The sequence below is a fragment of the Microchirus variegatus genome (genome assembly GCF_963457635.1).
Source record: "Microchirus variegatus genome assembly, chromosome: 15".
Lineage (NCBI taxonomy): Eukaryota > Metazoa > Chordata > Actinopteri > Pleuronectiformes > Soleidae > Microchirus > Microchirus variegatus.
The window spans coordinates 10,812,360-10,831,423 of record NC_139816.1 but is presented as its reverse complement, the minus strand read 5'-3'; the positions used below and the strand labels follow the sequence as shown (position 1 = coordinate 10,831,423).

The following is a 19,064-nucleotide window of genomic DNA, read 5'->3' as shown; positions in this document are numbered from 1 at the left end:
CCCTATTCTCCTGATTAGGGCTGGGTATCAAACCATAAGACTTTTGTGAAAATAAGCATGCAGCATGCTGCTTAATTGAGATCCAACAGATAAAACTAAAGAAATTCATCAAAGCCCAACATATCGATACTATACTCAACAAAAATATAAATGCACAAACTTGAAATGGTGAACAAAAATAGAATGTCATGACATTTGCTCAGATTCTTGATGCATTTGTTTATGGAATGATTTGTTTTGCTCAAACCCAGTAGTCCAGTGTCACTCGGCCACTCCTATTGACTACAATCTCAGATTGAGTATTTCAACTCACGAGAGTCATGGAGCATGGCAGAGTGGTGGTCAATATGCGTGACCAGTACACAGACACTCCTTATGGTCAGGTCAATGAAAGGGCACACCAAAATGTGGACTTTTGTCACTTGTCAATATGCCACAGATGTCACAATTCATGAGGGAGCGTGCCATTGTCATGCTGAGTGCTGGGTTGAACGTTACAGCTGTGGCAACACAACTGAATGTGCATCATTCCACGATCATTCCAGGCCACGATCGACAACCCGGTGATGTCCATGCGTCGCCGGTGTAGCGCTCTGCGTGAGGCTAATGGTGGACACACACGTTATTGAAGTTTGTGAACTTGGATCATCGACCCCCATTGTGTTCTTCCTGCCGTTACTCCAGGACTTTTGTTTTGAAATTGATCCTAATGCTCGCAAATTAAAGCCACTTTTTTGATAAAGTTGTACTGTTATTTTTGGATAGTTACTCTGTTTTGTCACAAAACAATAACTACAAGTTTTTCTTTGTGCGTTTATATTTTTGTTGAGTGTAGTATCGTATGGAACATTTATATTCAATACTCAGCCCTACTCAAATTTCTTCCAATATTTCTCCCATGACCTACGACGTGAGTAGACAAAATATGATTATATTCTTAGATGGAAAACACACACACACATATATATATAGTTATTGTTTATTGGCCCAAGCTCTCCCTATATATAGACATATCTGATATCTAAAAAAATCCAATATCATGCATCCCTAAAACAACATGGTGAACCTGTCAACCAGAGTGAATCTACGATCCCTCAATGAATGCCACCCTGGCCAAAAGCTACCAAGAATCAATTCAGTCACTGACATAAGTCATTACTCTTGTATTCTTGGAAAGAAAAGGTGTGAATGAGTTTCCGAGTGAACCTCATGACTCCATGGCTCATGTCCCCGGCCCGCTCCTTGTTTTCCCCTTCGAGGAAATCCGAATCCGAGGAGGATGTCATTCCTCGCGGAGCAGCTGTAAAACCATCGAGCATGTGGACACCGACTGCCGGATTACAGGGAGTGTGTCATTAAGCCGATCCCCGCGGGACACGAGGCGCTCGCTAGCAAGCCACAACTCGACATGTAATGAGCTTATGAGGGGGGGGGGGCATGATCCATGCTCGATTTAACAGCTCAACTTTATAACATCACAGATGGAAAATGTCCAAAAAATATTTACTTGGCTTTTATTTGACTTGTAAAATCCTCACACCATGTGTAATAAAAGGTTTCAGTTTTATTTGAAGCTTTTCAAATCCATGATAAGATATAATTGTGGGTTTAAAGTACTAAAAACATTACATTAGCACTACTACAACTAAAATCTCTATATATCCTGTTTGGATTATAACCCAGATGCCATGGAAATATGTGATTTAACCCTTTAAGGTACGCACCAAGTAAAATGCAAAAGCATTTTTTTTAATTATTATTATTTTATTTTATTTACTTATGATAACAATAACGTGAAATTAGACTCTAAAGTATTTCAGATACAGGCCTCTACCAAACGGGTGAGACGTCTGTTCATAATGAACCTGGTTTGCATAATTCATAAATGTACAATATTCAGAACAAGTCACATTAAGTGTTAGTGAGTTCAGCTTGATGCACCAAATGGTTGAGTAGCACCTTAAAGGGTTAAACCAATCCTCTACTTTTTAAAGTAAATACAAGAGGGCAGCTATGGCGAAAATAAGCAGCAAAGTAAGTAACTAAGTAAAATACCCAAAATAAAAAGCACTGCCATTACTTAATAAAGATAAGATGTGCAGAAAACAACATTCAAACTCATTCATTCATTGTAGACATTCAAAAAGTCAAATTTTCATGATCCTGATTATGTTTTTTCATGAAAATTACCAAGACTAATTATGAATAATACTACAACTGCAATCTCCGTCAAACTCAACTGAAATGGTAATTATTTTTGGCTTAATTATGCACCTCTGTCTTTAAAGGAGCTTATCCTTTTTTATTCAGCGCTCCAGCATCATCCAGCAGACATTGGTGCAACAATAGGACGATGGATTAGATGTGATTTGTATTTGAATTATTCCTGTAAAAACTTATCCTATAGTATTTTCCTCTCCTGACCACAGTAATTGCGTCTCTGGCTTCAGAGTCTCAGCGCTGACACGGACGCGTGAGCGCCGACACATGCCTGCGACTTTGGTTCACGAGCAAACGCGAGAAACGGCGTCTGCCTCCCACATTCAAGCTCGCATACTAATCTGTGAATTAACTCCACGCCGAATAAATGCAGTCCTGAGCCGACTCGCGCTGCCTCATTGTCCTGGAAATAGAAGGTGAAGCCATTAATGTAATGAGCAAGTGGTGCACCACAGATCAGGAATCACATCAGGAGGTCGAGAGTCTACCCTGCTGCTGCTGCTGCTGCTGCTGATGCTGCTACATTATCCAGCCTAGATCACAAGAGACTAGCAATAATCTTCTGTCCAAGCTGCAGTGCAGTAAAACAAGCTCAGGGTCAGAGGTCAGTGTGGACTGTGTGTGTGTGTGACGGACGCATTAACTCCCTCTGCTCTGGAAAAGTCCCCCTCAAAACCAGACAGGAAACATTAATTGGTGACAACAAGAGCTGTGTTTTCGACTCTTTACATTTGTTTACGCTGTGGAAATTGGCAATATTATTAAATTATGTGAATTCAGCTACATTGTTTCCTGGTTGGAAGCGTTGAGATTCACGTTTTTCAAACAGGAAGTCCACAGACGTGGCTCCTATTGGACGATACCAGCTGTCAATCACACTGGTGTCCACTCATATGTGTCGTAAAGCGACTCAAGGCCACATCATACTTCTCCGACTGCGTAATGCGTTATCCGACTGCGTCACCACGGAGACCCCTCGAGCCTTCATAGTCCTCCGTCGTGGTGCCAGATATGCACGGCAATTTCCCGCCCGATCAGTAGGGGTCGCTACGCAAGGTTGTTGTGCTTTTGGCTACAGTGAGCAATGGCGTCCGAGTGAGAAAGACTGTTGTTGTTGTGGAATAACATTGAAACAGTGGCCGTTTCTCACCTGAAATAAATATTTTTTCTGTCCCGGAACGCAGTTTTAAGATCATTTGAGGCGTGAAATTAGCCGTTTAGAGTCCAACCATCTATGGATCGATTTGAGCGCCACTAGTCGCGCGTCGGACCAAAACAAACAGCAGAGCGCCAGTAATCTCTCATGTCTATTCAAACAGGTCACCAGTGATGCCAGACGAGTAACATCATGAGTCATTTTTGGAGTCCTGCTGCAGTTTGTCGAGCTCTTTATCAGGGAAATACCACAACCCTGGTCTGAAGCCTTATTTTGAAGCCAAGTTTTCTTTGGAGGTAAATCCAGAGATTTGAGAGAGAAAGAGGAAGCACTTACTGCCACGACAGAGCGGCTCATGACTCACTGTGTCTATAGCTGCAATCAAAGTGGAAATCATAAAACATGCCATCAAAAACATAAACCTCGACGACAGGACATTCTGTTTCTGAGTATTTAAACACAGAGGCTGGACGATGACAAGCCTCTAATTATATACTACAATACATTAGTCAGCTATATACCTTATATTTATATGGGTAATATTTGTTTATTCCAATCTTGTGATGCATAATGTTGCATGCTGGACCTTCAATTATGATTATTCTGAAAACACAGAGTGTCACACCGAGCATTTTTTTTTTTTATATTCATTTTTTTACCGCTTAAATTTGAATAGGTATGTTCAGATTTGCCTTAAAGTACACTCAACAAAAGTATAAACGCACAAAGAAAAAATTGAAGTTGTTGTTATGTGACAAAACAGAGTAACTATCCAAAAATAACAGTACAACTTTATCAATAAAGTGGCTTTAATTTGCGAGCACTAGGATCAATTTCAAAACAAAAGTCCTGGAGTAACGGCAGGAAGAACACAATGGGGGTCGATGATCCAAGTTCACAAACTTCAAAAACGTGTGTGTCCACCATTAGGCTCACGCAGAGCGCTACACCGGCGACGCATGGACATCACCAGGTTGTCAATCGTGGCCTGGGGGATGTTGTCCTATTCCTCCTGCAGAGCCACTTGAAGTTGGCGACCGTTTTGGGGAACTGGAACTGGAACCCGCTGGTGGACACGACTATCCAGAACATCCCAAAGGTGTTTCGATAGGCGACATGTCTGGTGAATACGGCGTCATTCAGTTGTGTTGCCACAGCTCTATGCCAATGGCACGCTCCCTCATCTGTCGCATATTGACAAGTGACAAAAGTCCACATTTTGGTGTGCCCTTTTATTGACCAGACCATAAGGAGTGAAAGAAACCCAATTTCGTCACATCTTGTGACTCAACAACAACAGTGTTTTGAGTCACTGCATCACCTTTGCGGGACGTCCTGCGATGTCACGCGTGTCCTCATTCTGGGAAGTTGATGAGCACGATGATTTGCCAACTGTGCTTCTGCCGACGTGCAGATTCCCTCACATCAGTGTCGTTAACCAAAAGGAGCAGCAGCAGCAGCAGCAGCTGTTGTCGTTGTTGTTGTGCAACAAATGAGTCAACTCAACTTTTGTACTTGTGTGTTGCCTTGTGAAGCAACGGCGAGGAACATTCTCCCACAGACTTCATCTGGAACAAGGAAGCTCAGAGAAAACTCAGTCGCTGACATTGCCCTGCTCCCCAATCACAGCAGCGCTGCAGATTCCCCCTGGGGAAAATCAATACACCACCGATCGTGTGGCGTCGAGGAAGATGAACCGACTCTAAAAAGGCAACACTTTCATCCTGTTTAAGCGAAAGAAACTATAAACATATTCATGCCTGTGACGGCTGAGAAAACATCCACGCAGGTCAACAATAACACCATGTGTGGACCACGTGACTGTGTTGATTAGCCTGTGTTTATTTTAATGGCGGAGCTGAATAACAGATATGACAGTGTGCGCACTCAACTTTCACCCACTGACTGAATTTACCGAGTGCATTTAAAGCCGCGTGGACGCACACGCCCACACCTCCTGGACGGAGAGTGAGAGACTTAAAGGTGCATTATGTAATAAATCTAAAGCAACTGGCCATAAAATCCTCCTAATATGTCTGAACTCACCAACAACAACAGTATAAAAAATATATTTTTTGCAGACTGCAAATCATGTTTATGTTTTGAAATCTAGTTTTGGCATGTGGCGCCACCTACTGCCGTCTACCAATCATTGCAGTCAGTAGAGTCTCAGCTGCAGAGCAACCACGGGTTGCCAGTTACGTCTGAGCTACAATGGCGGAGAAAACGATAACCTAGAGCTCCGTATTTTTGGAATTGAGTGTAGTAACCGTTTTTGGCCACATTCTTAAATATGGCGCCTTTAAGACTTAAATTTAGAGGTTAACATGTTGTTTTTTAAAGGCAGGGCCGAAGCCAAACTTTAGAAATCAGGCAAATATCAGCCAAAAATATGATGTAGATCTAGAGCTGGAACAATTCATGGATTACTAACTAAATTAATCGTCAACTTTTCCTTCTTTCATGATTAAAACAAGATTTCTGATTGTTTTAGCTTCTTAAATGTGAATATTTTCTTTGTTTCTTTGCTCCACATAAACAAAGAAATCATTCAAACTGAATCATTTTGGTTTGTGGACAAAAACAAGACATTCGAGAACGTCGTCATTTTCAGGTTTGACAAGCACCGATCAACGTTTTTTAACATTTTATGGACTAAACGATTAATTATTATTGAGAATAATCGTTAGTTGCAGCTCTATGTAGATCTGTCTGATAAATGTATACGTGTGGATGTTAGGGCTGTCGCTGTTTTTATTAAAAATTGGATATCATTTATTATTTTATGAATTATTTGCACATTTTAAATATTTCTTTTTGACCATGTGTCTGCTGTTGACTTTTAAAAGAAAGAATGACCTTAAGTTACACACTCCAGCTTTAAAAGATCACCATTATCCAGCAGCTTAACCTGCTGGAGCAGAAGTGATTAGCTTAGCTTGACCTCACATTTGCCTGTCAAATGCCGAGTCCTGTTTCCTGACATTGAAAAACCTAGACTTAGACAGAGGTGTTACACAATGCCAATAACATTGAGTGTTATATATATATATGATGATATATGATATATTTCCAGTTACTCAGATGTGACAATTTACTAAAAATTTGCTTTTTTTTTAGAGTTGAAATAATGAGTACACGAAAAAGAAAAGAAAATGATTAATAGATGAAAGTTCATTACAACTAAATTTAGCCCTACATGACACATACAGTCAGTTTACTTCAGTCTGAATGAGCCTAACTCATGTGGGTGTTACCAACTGTTTGTTATTATCAAGACAAAAAGCCAAAAAACATTTGCTTTTTCCAACTATTACAACTAAGTTTCTTATTTATTGAAAGTTAAAATCAGAAAAAAAAAATGGTGACGTTAGTGAGTTAGAAAAAGGACAGAGTGAGTGTTTAATGGTGGGGAGAAAAAGGACATGTGACAGTTGTAACCTAGAAAACATAGATGGGTAATCAATGGGTGGAAAATGTGTGTGTGTGTGTGTGTGTGGGATTAGTAGGGCTGTAAATATTTTCAAAATCAATGAATCCCTCTCTATTGCTCTGTTGGTTGTTTGGTCCATAAAATGTAAAATAAAATGACTTAATTTGACTTATTAATGGTTTCTTTACTTTACATTCCCATTTAAGAAGCTGAAAGATCGGTATAGAGCGATATAGAAAGTGCAGTGAGGTCAGGATGTCGCAGCGTCGCATGTGTGCCAGAGATAACCTTCATCTTAAATCCCCTCCTCCTTATCTAGAGCCGCTGGTGGAGGCGACACCCGCCGCCGCCGGCGCCGCCGCCGAGGCATTTGTTTCAGTTTCTGCATTTGAGAGCGAACAGTGAACGTTTGTGGAGCTTGTGCACGATCACGTCTGCTGCCGATGCTGTGAATCAAGCAGCTGTGAATGTCACACATGACCAACTATTGACGATTATTGATGGGAGAGGAAACTTCACACACTGGGAAAGTTACGCCGCTTTTTTTTTGCTTTTCCATTTTAGTATCTGCTCTGGCTTTGGTTCCAAAAGCGAGCTGAGCTGACTGCCGGCCACTGATTGGTCAGAGAGCGTCGTCCCTGGAAGAAGCACGAGCAAAGACGTGAATCGAACCGAACAATGGCGAACTGTAGATCAGTTAAAAAGACTTTAAAATCCCTGAAAACTTGCATTAATCGCCAACATTTAACACAGAAATATCTAAAATCTCAACGTTTATCAGTGTATTTAGCGACAGCACTGACGAAAGCCTGCGGGCGACGAGCCGCATCATCACCCCTACCCCGGAGTCTCCGCTCCGGTCATGGAACTAAATCATGAACTAATCTTTTTAATTAATTGATTCTAATGGTTCACTTACATCTACTGCTGATCCTCACATGAACACAGGAAGGTGTTAGAGTCTTACTGCAGCTCCAATAAATAAACCAGCCAATAAAAAAAGTACTTTTGTATCCATATTTGCATAAAAGACGTATTACATTGTCTATATTGTGACAGAAAATGGTGTAAAACTGTCTAAAAAGCCCAAAGTAACATCCTCAAATACCACGTTTGCTCCAAATCTGTTGTTAGAGTTCGATCATATCGCGTTAAACTGCTTCTAACTTGAAACTGACCGCGTTCATGATCATGTGCAGTGCACCTCTAAAGCAATAATAATGACTGTGCAATATCACTCACAAAGGGTTTTTCATGGTGGATGCACGATATATGCCAATATGGGCTGATACGATACCACCGACAGAGGAGATTTAGTACCATCTGCAGTGAAATTAACATCATATTATTTTTCACACTCACGTCACAGCAAATGCAGATATAACATTTTTTGATTGTACAAAATAAATACACATTAAAACAAACAATAGTGGTAGAGGGCGCCAGCACGTAACAGTCCACTGTTTTACTAGTGCCAATCCTATTCAATAACACATTTTAAAGCCAATAACAGCCAATAATACCAACATCGCTGCCATTTGTTTGTGGTTGTCTTAGTGAGCTGTGGGACGAGGGAATGAATAAAGTGCTTATCTATCCATCCGTCTGTATACAAACAAGGTTCCTTTGTATATTTGTGCTTGTGTAAAGATGTGATCTACTCTATCTCTGTTTTGACCAAACAACAGTGCACTCACAACACGTGCACATACATTACAGCAACACTGATTATTTCACTCCACTGAAGCTTTTATCATTAAACGTGTAATTTAACGCTTCTGCTAAATGAAAGCTGTCAGACTTGTATTACATACACATCCACCGTGTGTCACAATAGTGAGTTTATTATTAAATCTCACAGGGTCCTGTAGAGAGAAATCCTGACCAACCTGCTCCTGTCACAGGGAAACCACACCGGGAACAGGTTTTTATGTGGACTTAAGCAGATCAGGCTGCAGGTCTGGATGGTGTTGATGCAAAACAACGACAACAGCTCAAAGAGGACATAAGAAGAGGACGTTCCCCCCGTCTGTGTGATCAGGTTTGGTGATTGATTTGTGCAGAAATCATTCACATGAACACACCACAAAGACACAATTTGACTGAATATCCATCAGTTCTTAACATTTGCAGATACAATAATATTTTTAAAAAAAAGAGTTTTACTTAGATTATTATGACAAAAAGTTGTGTTTTCATGACCATGTTTCAGTTCTTTACTCAATGCAACTTCACCAAGCTTCCACAACTCCTACATACTGGACCTTTAATGGTTTTAATGAAGTTTTAACCCAGGTTTTGGGCACATTTTGTTTACTTATACATACTCTATTTTTTTTTTTATAGCAAAGCTATCTTGGTTTCATATTGTTCTTGTATCTTGTACATATTTAATAGTATTTAATACTCTTTATTTCTTTACCTTAATAAATAAAGTCCTTTTTCAGTCTTGCTGGGGAAATTCCTTCTCTGCATCTCTAACTCTACTAGAAACCTTCCTAGAATTAGGAACAGTCACAAAATAGACACTTTTTTCTGCTATTTTTGTTCATAAAACAAAAGATATTTCCAAATTTCACGAATTCAATCTGATCAATTATTATTTTTTTCAGTACTTTTTGCTAAGGTGTGTTTACATAGTCATCATCATGCCATCAGATGCATATAGGTTGTTCTTATTATAGCCTCTGTATATTATGATTTAACATAAGAATGCGGGGGAAAGTAACCTAAATGCTCTGTGTTCTAAAGGTTAAGGTCTAACCCTTAACTTAACTTAACTTAACTTAACCACAATTCAAACCTAAGCCACGATCTTATCCAGGGTCAGTGACGGCCTTTCAGAGGTAACAAACACAAACACACACATAAATAAACAAACCCACGGAGCACCAGCACCACCAGCACTAACCTGCTCTTTGCGCTTCTGCCAGCGGCCACACGGACTCTCCTCCAGGATTTCGCTCTCATCCTCGCTCTCCTCCTCCTTCCCCTCGGATCCTGATTTCCTCTCCGGGACGGACATCGTCATTTTCACGGCGCGTGTTTGTCGCAGATTCCCCCCACACTAAGATCCTCTCTCCTCGGTCCTGTGTGTTGGTTGAGAGACGAGCGGAGGCGCAGAGACGCTCCGCCGCTTGTCTGCGCACTGATCCTCCTCCTCCTCCTCTCTCCCTCTCTCTCTTTACCTCCCTCCCTCCATACTGAGACACCAGCAGCTCTCTCTCTCTCTCTCTTTCTTCCTCCCTCTTTCCCTTTGGTATTTGTTTAAAAACCAGCAGAATCCTCCTCTTCCCACTGAAGCCTCTTCTCTTTAAACGCAGACGCGTATACGTGCCGCGCGTGAGCACACTTCTTCTTCTTCTTCTTCTTCTTCGTGCGCCCCGCAGACTGCACACAAAATAGGTTGCGAAATGGTTTTTTTTTTCCCCTGCTTTTATCTTTACAGTCACACAGCAACAGCGGAGGAGGAGGAGGAGGTCGCGGATCAAGTTAATATTCGTCCAGTGCGCGCAGCCTTCGCCTCTCAGACGTCGCGTGTTTTTACGCAGAGGACTTCATGGGTGGTTTTTTGTTTTCCCTCCCTGTCGAGTGTCGACCATCTTCCACGCGCGTCGTTGTCAGTGTTTTGAAGCAGCCGTGGGTTCCTGGCTGCCTGCCACGGTGCGCAGAGTGTCGGGACACATTACCGTAAAGGGTGCGCAAAGTGCGCACCACGTGTTTTAAGGGAGGCGTGTCCGGGAGCTGCGGCACAAATGATGAAAAGTGTTGTAAACTGTGGTAAAACATCACAAAACACTGTTTTAATCCACTATCCTGTAATATAAAGTGTGAATATAACCGGGGAAGTTAAACATTAATACATAATAATAATAATCTCCCAATTTAAGACACGTTTTGACCCATATCTGACTTCTTAAAACCTTCTGTGATCCAATTATTTACCATGTATTTCATTAGAATGCTGATACTAACATTTTAGCTTTGAATGCAGCCTCTGTGTTAATTAAAGGCGCCATATGTAAGGATGTGGCCAAAAACGGTTACTACACTGAAATTCATTATACCTAGGTCTTTTAGGTTTAGTTTTCTCCGCCATTGTAGCTCAGGCGTAACTGGCAACCTCTGGTTACTCGGCAGCTGAGACTCTACTGACTGCAGTGATTGGTAGACGGTGGTAGGTGGCGCCACATGCCAAAACATGATTTCAAAACATAAACATGATTTGCAGTCTGCTAGGATATTAGGAGGATTTTTTTATAGCCAGTTGCTTTAGATTTATTACATAATGCACCTTTAAGTTAATTTTACTTTTACTGATTTCCTTATTGACTTTACTCAAGATTACATTGGATGAAAACTAATATTATTTTAAAATTGTATACTCACATTGTAGGCTGTAAATTAAAAAAAAACAAAAAAACGTATCTATTTGTTTATTTTGTGGCCCACCTGCAGTACCTGTGCGGCACACCAGGGGGCTGCAGCCTGTAGGGATCACTGGTCTAATTGAATTCAGAATAAACACTTATTTATTTTAATATGAAATGATGCTGGATTAGAAAATAATCTCTGTTTTTAGGAATTTAACTAATTTAACTTAACAACTACTATTTCAGATTATGAACATTAATTCCCCATGTGTTTCCCCATTAATTATCATAATTTTGATGCCCTCTCCCACATATTAGCCACAAGATCACGAGATGATGTTTGTGTGCACTCTCTGTGTCGTTGTGTGGTGTATTAATCGTCGTGTTTTGTCTTTTGCATTTCCTTGTTCGTGTTTTGCCATCTTCTAGGTCACCATTCGCCTTCTTATGTTTGTTTTGCATTTCATTGCAGACTCTCTGGCTGTCAACATGCCATTCTTAAAGTCACCTTGACGTCAGTGAAGAGTCTTCTTTTGTCATTCAAGGGGTTGTTTTGACTGATTTTATTTCATTAAAAGTCACGTTATGCGGAAACTCTCGAGTCTGAGCTTCACTTTGGTCCATTCACTGATCCACGTGATGAGAAATAAACCACATTTCGACTTATTTTAGTTTTGTTTTGGTCTTCTTTTGGACAAACTTATTAAAGGTGCGTTATGTAATAAATCTAAAGCAACTGGCCATAAAATCCTCCTAATATGTCACAGAGACTCAGGAATAATGTTCATATAACAAACTGAACTCACCAACAACAACAGAACAGACAAAAATATTTTGCAGACTGCAAATCATGTTTATGTTTTCAAATCATGTTTTGGCATGTGGCGCCACCTACTGGCGTCTACCAATCATTGCAGTCAGTAGAGTCTCAGCTGCTGAGCAACCACGGGTTGCCAGTTATGTCTGAGCTACAATGGCTGAGAAAAGGAAACCGAAAAATTATTTTTTTATCTGAGTGTAGCAACCATTTTTGGCCACATTCTCACATATGGCGCCTTTAAGTACAGGTAATTTATTACAGCATACGAGGGTGGGCCGAAGAGTTCAAGTCAAATTTGGCCACATAAGGACACGACGTCGGAAACGTTTAAGAAAACCATTTGGATCTCTTCAGACATGACCAGTCTGGTGTCCTTTCGACCGGGGGGTCAAAAATCTGCAGCGCCCTCCAGAGCAGAAACCTTCAACATGCCGAGCTCATTGTGCAGAATGTTCTCTGCTCCTTCACAGGAGATGCTCGCAGCATCGTCTCTCCAAGTGAAACATCTGTCGTCCATCACCGTGTGGTGAACGCCATCAATGTGTTCTTTTGTGGTGGATGTGGCAGAGGACATCCGGACCTTGGGTGATCTTCAAGTCCTTATGAAGCAACCACGTCAGCGTGAAATGTCCATGGGGGGCTTTTGTCTGCAGATGTTTGATAAGGCCACGTTGCCTCGTGTTCAAAGTCCTCCATTGGGTTTTATCTGAAAGGGAAACAGTGCAGTTAATATCATGAAAGGTTGAATTCAGAATTATTACAGCCTGTGAACTTCTCAGTCCACCCTCGTAAACCAAACCAACAAGATCTGGACTCAGAGCCTGAAACAGTGCAACAGTCTCTATGAGTTACAGACCAGAACCAACACCACAAACCAGAAAAGGCTCTGCTTGTTTTTTATGGTAATAAAAATAAAAGGGACCTGTTGTCTAATGTTGGCTGATGTGGTGAAAGGAAATGAGAAAATGTAGAGATGAAACGGCAGTTACACACCAAATAATCCTCTGTATGATACCCTAGAATCCGAGGAGCTCAAAGTGTGTTCATGAAACTGACAATAAAGTCTTTATTTGAGGTTGTGGCTCAGTTTTATTCATATTTATGGTCAGACAACATTCCCCGCAGGAGCTGTAAACGACAGTTTCACACACAAAAACAACTCCTCAGGGAACTTTAACATGAGCGCAGACTCTTTTTTTTTCAAAGATGCAGAGAAGAAGGAATACGGTATTTCTGAATATCAAGCTGTGGTTTTCTTTTTATTGCTTCATGGGCACATTTTTGTGTTTTTGGTACAAATATAGTTTGCCATCTAGTGGTTTTGGCTTTAAAACTCCAACAATGTGATAGCACCAGATTTCTTCAGTTCATTTCACTTTGTAATCACAAGTTCGTACAGTTTTCACAACCCCGCTCTATTTTTAGTGCCCAGTTTTTCGCACAAAAGGCCGTGATTTGCCAATTCCTCTCACTACTAATGAGATTTATTCTTGTCACAGCGAGCAGAGGGAAGCGGACACTGGTGCTGTCTGGACGTCTGCAGGGCACAACATGGCTGTTTCAAAGATGGCCGCAATAACATAAAGTGTGAAAAAGTGCGTGATTGCTTCACTGAATTCTTTCTTTATTAAATTAAATTAAATTAAATTAAATTAAATTAAATTAAATTAAATTAAATTAAATTAAATTAAATTAAATTAAATGATCTTATTATTCTTTTTAATAAATAACTCTTGTGTGTTTTACAATTTATTTTACTCATTTTTACTTTCTGTCTTTCACAGTTTCACTATTTCTACAGAAATTCCCATGAGATTAAATATGATTCTGGTTAAATTTGAGGTCTAAATTCTATATACTGTTTAATTCACGGTGGAAGTCGATGAGGATGCGCAAAACTATGTCTTAGAAGTGTTAAAAATACAAACTTTTAGTATTTTTAACTGACCGCAATCATAATTTTACAGATTTACATGATTATTTCAAATTCAACAGTGAGTGTAGTTACTTTTTTTGCACAGTAAGGGTGCAAACATCTCTCTATTTTAAAGTTAGCGTGATACAATTAATTAATGTTTAAAGTGACATACAAACTGACACATTTATTGGGATTCTCTGTTAAAAAACAACCAACAACCATTGACTACTGTATTTATTGCGATTGAGCTGGCGATGAAGATTGAGAAGAGTCAGTGCGACATCTTGTGGTACTTTGTTGCAGTTGCAGTAACTTATTTCATGTTGACTGTTCCTCTCTGGAAGTGGATCACACTGAGTGAAACATGACTTAAAACATGCATTTTTGAGTGTTCTAGTGTTTCTTCTGATGTGCATACAACTTCCGACACTGTCTGTAAATGTCCCTGTCACCTGATAGATCATCGGTGATGCAATGGCCTAAATATTTTTCGCCTCATTACACACTTGAAGGACAATGTCAGACAGGAAGAAGTCAGGAAATCAGGCCCGTCGCGAGAAGGCAAGTAAACCAAGCAATTGCTTGGGGCCCCGAGCTGACCTTGGCAGAGGCGATTCTAGAGTTTGTAGGGGCCCTAAGCAAAAATTCCCAGGGGGCCCTTCCAACCAGTGTTCATCACCATTAGGTTATAAATAATCTGACACCAACGAATTATTATATATTTTTTTCGAAATGAATGAAATAACATGGAAAAACCTTGTAATTAAAAAGTATGTGAAAAATATAAATGTAAAGAACAATAAAATACTGTAAATAGCTTTTAAAAAACTATATAGACTTAGTAAAAAAATACATTACACTGTAAAGAACCCACATTATAAAACAATATAAATATATAGAACAATAAAATACTGTAAATAACTGAAAAAAAATATATATAAACTGAGTAAAAAAGATATGCATTACACTGGAAATAATCCTCTTCATTTTCCAACTTGCAGAACGATAACTTCACACTGGTTAACGTGAGGTGGGGCCCCTTTAGGGAGGTTTCCTACTGAGATGTCAATGCAAATCGCCCATTGTTTTTTAAGGGGGACTGGGATGCGCCTAGTCACTGCACATTTCAGTAAAAACAGCCCTCAGGCTCCGAGTGTCGGGGGCCCCCTATCAGCTCGGGGCCCCAAGCAGTTGCCGGCCTTGCCTGTTCACAAGCTGCACCCCTGTGCCTTGGCCTCTCATGTCCATTTTTGCTTGGGGACCCCAAATTCCTTGAATCGGCCCTGCAGGAAATACCACTTTTCTGTCATCCTTGCTTCTGACAATCATAATATTATTCTTTTTTTATATTATATTTAATGTCAAAACATATCCCATATAATATATATAATGATGGTAAAGGTCTGTTTTTCACTCCAGTGAAGGACACTTTCTTTATACAGAGACATGTTGGACAATACTTTGTTTGAGCGAGGTGTCCCCTGTGTCCCCTGTGTCCCCTGTGTCCCCTGTGCACAAAGCAAGGACAATAAAGACATGATCTGTGGAAGAACTTGACTTGACCCACTCATGGAGCACCTTTGGAACAAACTGGAACAGAATCAGAACATCAGTGCCTGACCTCATCAATGCTGTACAGAATGAACGGACACAAAACTCACAAAGAAACACTTGAAACACGTGCATCTTCACATGACACGTTTTTAATTTCAATTTCTGTCTCTGATTAGTTTAATCTTTAAGCTCGGTTTCTATATTTTTCAAGCAGTTTTTATGAAAACACATGTCAGAGTCACTGCAATGAACGAGAATGAAGCAGTTTTTAACGAGGCAATAGGTTCATGTGAGCGTTTTATCAAACATAATGTGCGTTAGTAAAGCAGTGAGGTGGTTAAAGCGCGCTGGGCTGTTTGTCTTTAGCCGGTGGACACGGCCAGAAGTGTCGGAGCTCCACTGTTGTAACTCATTTTCTTGCAGTGCTCCAACCTGGTTGTTCTAATTTCCTGAGGAAGGAGAGTAAACACACGTCAAAAAGGTCAGTTCAAAAAGACTTGTTTATTAAAATAATAATAATAATAATAAGAAGAAGAAGATATTATATTATATATAATATAATAGCCCTGTGATGGACCGGTAAACTGTCCAGGGTGTACCCCGCCTATCGCCCTATGTCAGCACCCCTGCGAACCCTCCAGTCGAGGATGCACAGTTTGGATTTACCAATTTTACATGATGTAATCAAGAAGATTTTATATAAATATACTAGAACTGGATTAATAAGTACCAAATATAACATTATATTTATTATTATCACATACCCTGGTACATACAGTACAGAAGAGCAGTATTTCTGATTATCCTCACGTACCACTGGTGTTACACGTACCACAGTTTGAGAGCCATGGACTCAATATAGACGTTTAAAGGTAATAAATCTAAAGCAACTGGCCATAAAATCCTCCTAATATGTCACAGAGACTCGGGAATAATGTTCATATAACAAACTGAACTCACCAACAACAACAGTACAGCCAAAATATTTGCATTCAAAAAAATATTTTGCAGGCTGCAAATCATGTTTATGTTTTGAAATCTTGTTTTGGCATGAGGCGCCACCTACTGGCGTCTACAAATCATTGCAGTCAGTAGAGTCTCAGCTACAGAGCAACCACGGGTTGCCAGTTACGTCAGAAAACGAAACCTAAAATACCTCGGTATTTAGAATTTTAATGTAGTAACCGTTTTTGGCCACATTCTTACATAGGCACCTTTAAGTGCTGATCACATGCAATTGTAGGTGTACATACAGAGGACTATTATTAAAAAAAAAGTAAAATAGAGGTCGTAAAAAGGTCAAAGTACCTCTGTGAATCTCGGTTTCTGGATGCAGTGAACGTACGGCCTCGGGAGATTTTCTATCTGGTCGGATGCTGTTTTGTAGCAAACAGCACAGTCCATGACAGGCTGTTAAAAAAAAAGAAGAAGAAATAAATACAATTTAAGTAAATGTGAAAAAGACAAAGAAGAAGTAGACGATTGCTTTTCTCTCCCTTGGCGTTTGCTCACCCTGTCGTTCCTGAAGGGACATCGCTCAATGCTGAACTCGGTCGTTCCCTTGGAACATCTGGTGGGCTTCAGGTAAAAGTGGTGGTAGATGTATTTCACACCGAATCCACCCTGCAAGAGACAAGGATATCAAAACTGGTCAAACTGGATAGAGATGTGTAGCCAATTCCATGCATGGTTCTCAAACTGCAGCACGTGTACCACCAGTGGTACGCGAGCTGGAGAAACTCATGTGTTTACATCATTAAATGAAGGCAGTTAAAGATCATGATAATTTTTGTTGTTTTTCTTTGACTTTCAAATAAAATGGTTCTATTCTACTTAGGACAACATAATCTGGATGTAAAACATAAAGAAAATAAAGATTCCCTTTTCTTGATTTGTTGTAAAATATACAAAATAATCATGTTTAATTAAATAAATATATGTCCCGTTAAAACGTCGAATATTGATTAACTAACTATTGTTTGCCATTCAATCACCTTTTTTACAAACAGGAGTAGTAGACAAGTTTGACCTGTTGGTGGCGCCACATGAGAACTCACAACCAAGCACATTTTTAGGCCATTATCATTATCAACGGGTATAAAAATAATAATCAAATCAAATGTTATTTTACTTTTAATTTTTTTTTTTTTTTTTTTTGTGCATTAAAAGTGTTTTACAGAATAAAACTGATGAATGACGATGATACAACCTCACAGGAACGCTGGTAATAATAAAACCATGTGTCTGTTCTGCAGTTGCTTCATATTTCATGGACGGCATTTGTCCAAGTCAACAACTGAAAACCACAAATGTGTGCCAATACATGTCCAAGTATCAGAGTTGAAGGAATGTAGTCTTCCTCTTTTCTTCTTCCCTCTCTGATGAAAACATGTTGACGTTGACACGATTCAAAAGTGAACGTTTAAGCAGAAGTGAAAACAAGTATTAACCAGAGTTCCCTGAAGGCAGCGTGGGTGTGCCAGGCACTTACCACACATCCAGTGAGTGAAAGGAAACTGGAATTGAAATGAATCAGAAACAGAATTTTCTTTACTTTTCAAATGAATCTACCAGATTTTACACTGTTTTCCCATTACTTTTTTCATTTTAAAGTGTGGAAAAATACTTAAATTACAATTCACATTCATTATAATTCCAGTTTTCTTAAGTCGTCATTAATCACAACCACACTTTATACATTTTCTCTTCACTTTTAAGTACTCACAGTGAAGTATTCAGTATTCAATGGCATACAATGTTTTAAAGTCTTTATATATTTTTTTTTTTTTTTCCTTTTATACATATGTTTCAGTTTATATTTAGACTGTACATAGACTTGCATGCCTCTTATGTTTCTATCTTGTTACATATTCTGGAGCTGCTGAACTGTGAATTACTCTGTGAGATAAATAAAGTATCTATCTATCTATCTATCTATCTATCTATCTATCTATCTATCTATCTATCTATCTATCTATCTATCTATCTATCTATCTATCTATCTATCTACAATACAGTTAATCTTTATAAAACGGCAGTGGTTTATTTTGATTAAAAAATTGGTTTATTCGAGCTGTGATTTATTTAATTCCAGTTATATTGACTATTAAAATTTCTAAAATGTTTTTCTAATAAATCCATTTAAATGGAAAATATCAAGACATTAAAAAAAAAAAAAAAAAAAAAAAAATTCACAACATTTGAGTCCCAAAAATAAACAAACAGCAGATCAAAAAATCTCAAACTCCATAGTTTACCTCGATTTCAGACTTGCCCAAACTCCTCAGGAAGCGAAAATGGTGGTGCACCCAAGCATGAGAGTTCAGCTGCTCCAGAGACAGATCGACTCCTATCTTGAAGTTTTCAGGCAGCTCGTCATAAACCTCCTGGGCCTTCGCTGAGAAGAGCGCAGCTCCAGCACAAAGCAGCAACAGCAGCAGACCACCAGCCATCTTCCTCTTGAGTGTGTGAGCAGAGCAGAGGAGGGAGCAGCTCAGCTCTGAGGGTGAGGGATGAACTCCCTCCTCTTCCCGCAGAGATTCGGCACTCACATCCAAAACAAGCCCTATTATGGCTGTAGGAGTAAATCA

General features: G+C 39.6%; 2 protein-coding genes across 2 annotated transcripts in view; both read right to left on the bottom strand.

Annotated features, from left to right (window-relative positions):
• Window positions 1–9,840, bottom strand: part of nrbp2b (nuclear receptor binding protein 2b) — a gene marked incomplete at its 5' end in the record, with an annotated part of 47,417 nt that extends 37,577 nt beyond the window's left edge. The window contains one exon of the mRNA XM_083901755.1: window positions 9,721–9,840. Coding sequence (XP_083757881.1) covers window positions 9,721–9,840 — 120 coding nt within the window. The remainder of the gene's footprint in view (window positions 1–9,720) is intronic.
• Window positions 9,841–15,609: 5,769 nt separating this feature from the next.
• Window positions 15,610–19,024, bottom strand: LOC310937467 (uncharacterized protein). Its single transcript, XM_083901747.1, has 4 exons — window positions 18,732–19,024; window positions 16,987–17,097; window positions 16,783–16,884; window positions 15,610–15,923 (listed from the first exon to the last, which is right to left on the bottom strand). Exons 1-4 carry the CDS (start codon window positions 18,924–18,926, stop codon window positions 15,837–15,839), a joined length of 495 nt encoding a protein of 164 aa, XP_083757873.1. The 5' UTR covers window positions 18,927–19,024; the 3' UTR covers window positions 15,610–15,836.
• Between the last annotated feature and the right edge of the window lie 40 nt (window positions 19,025–19,064).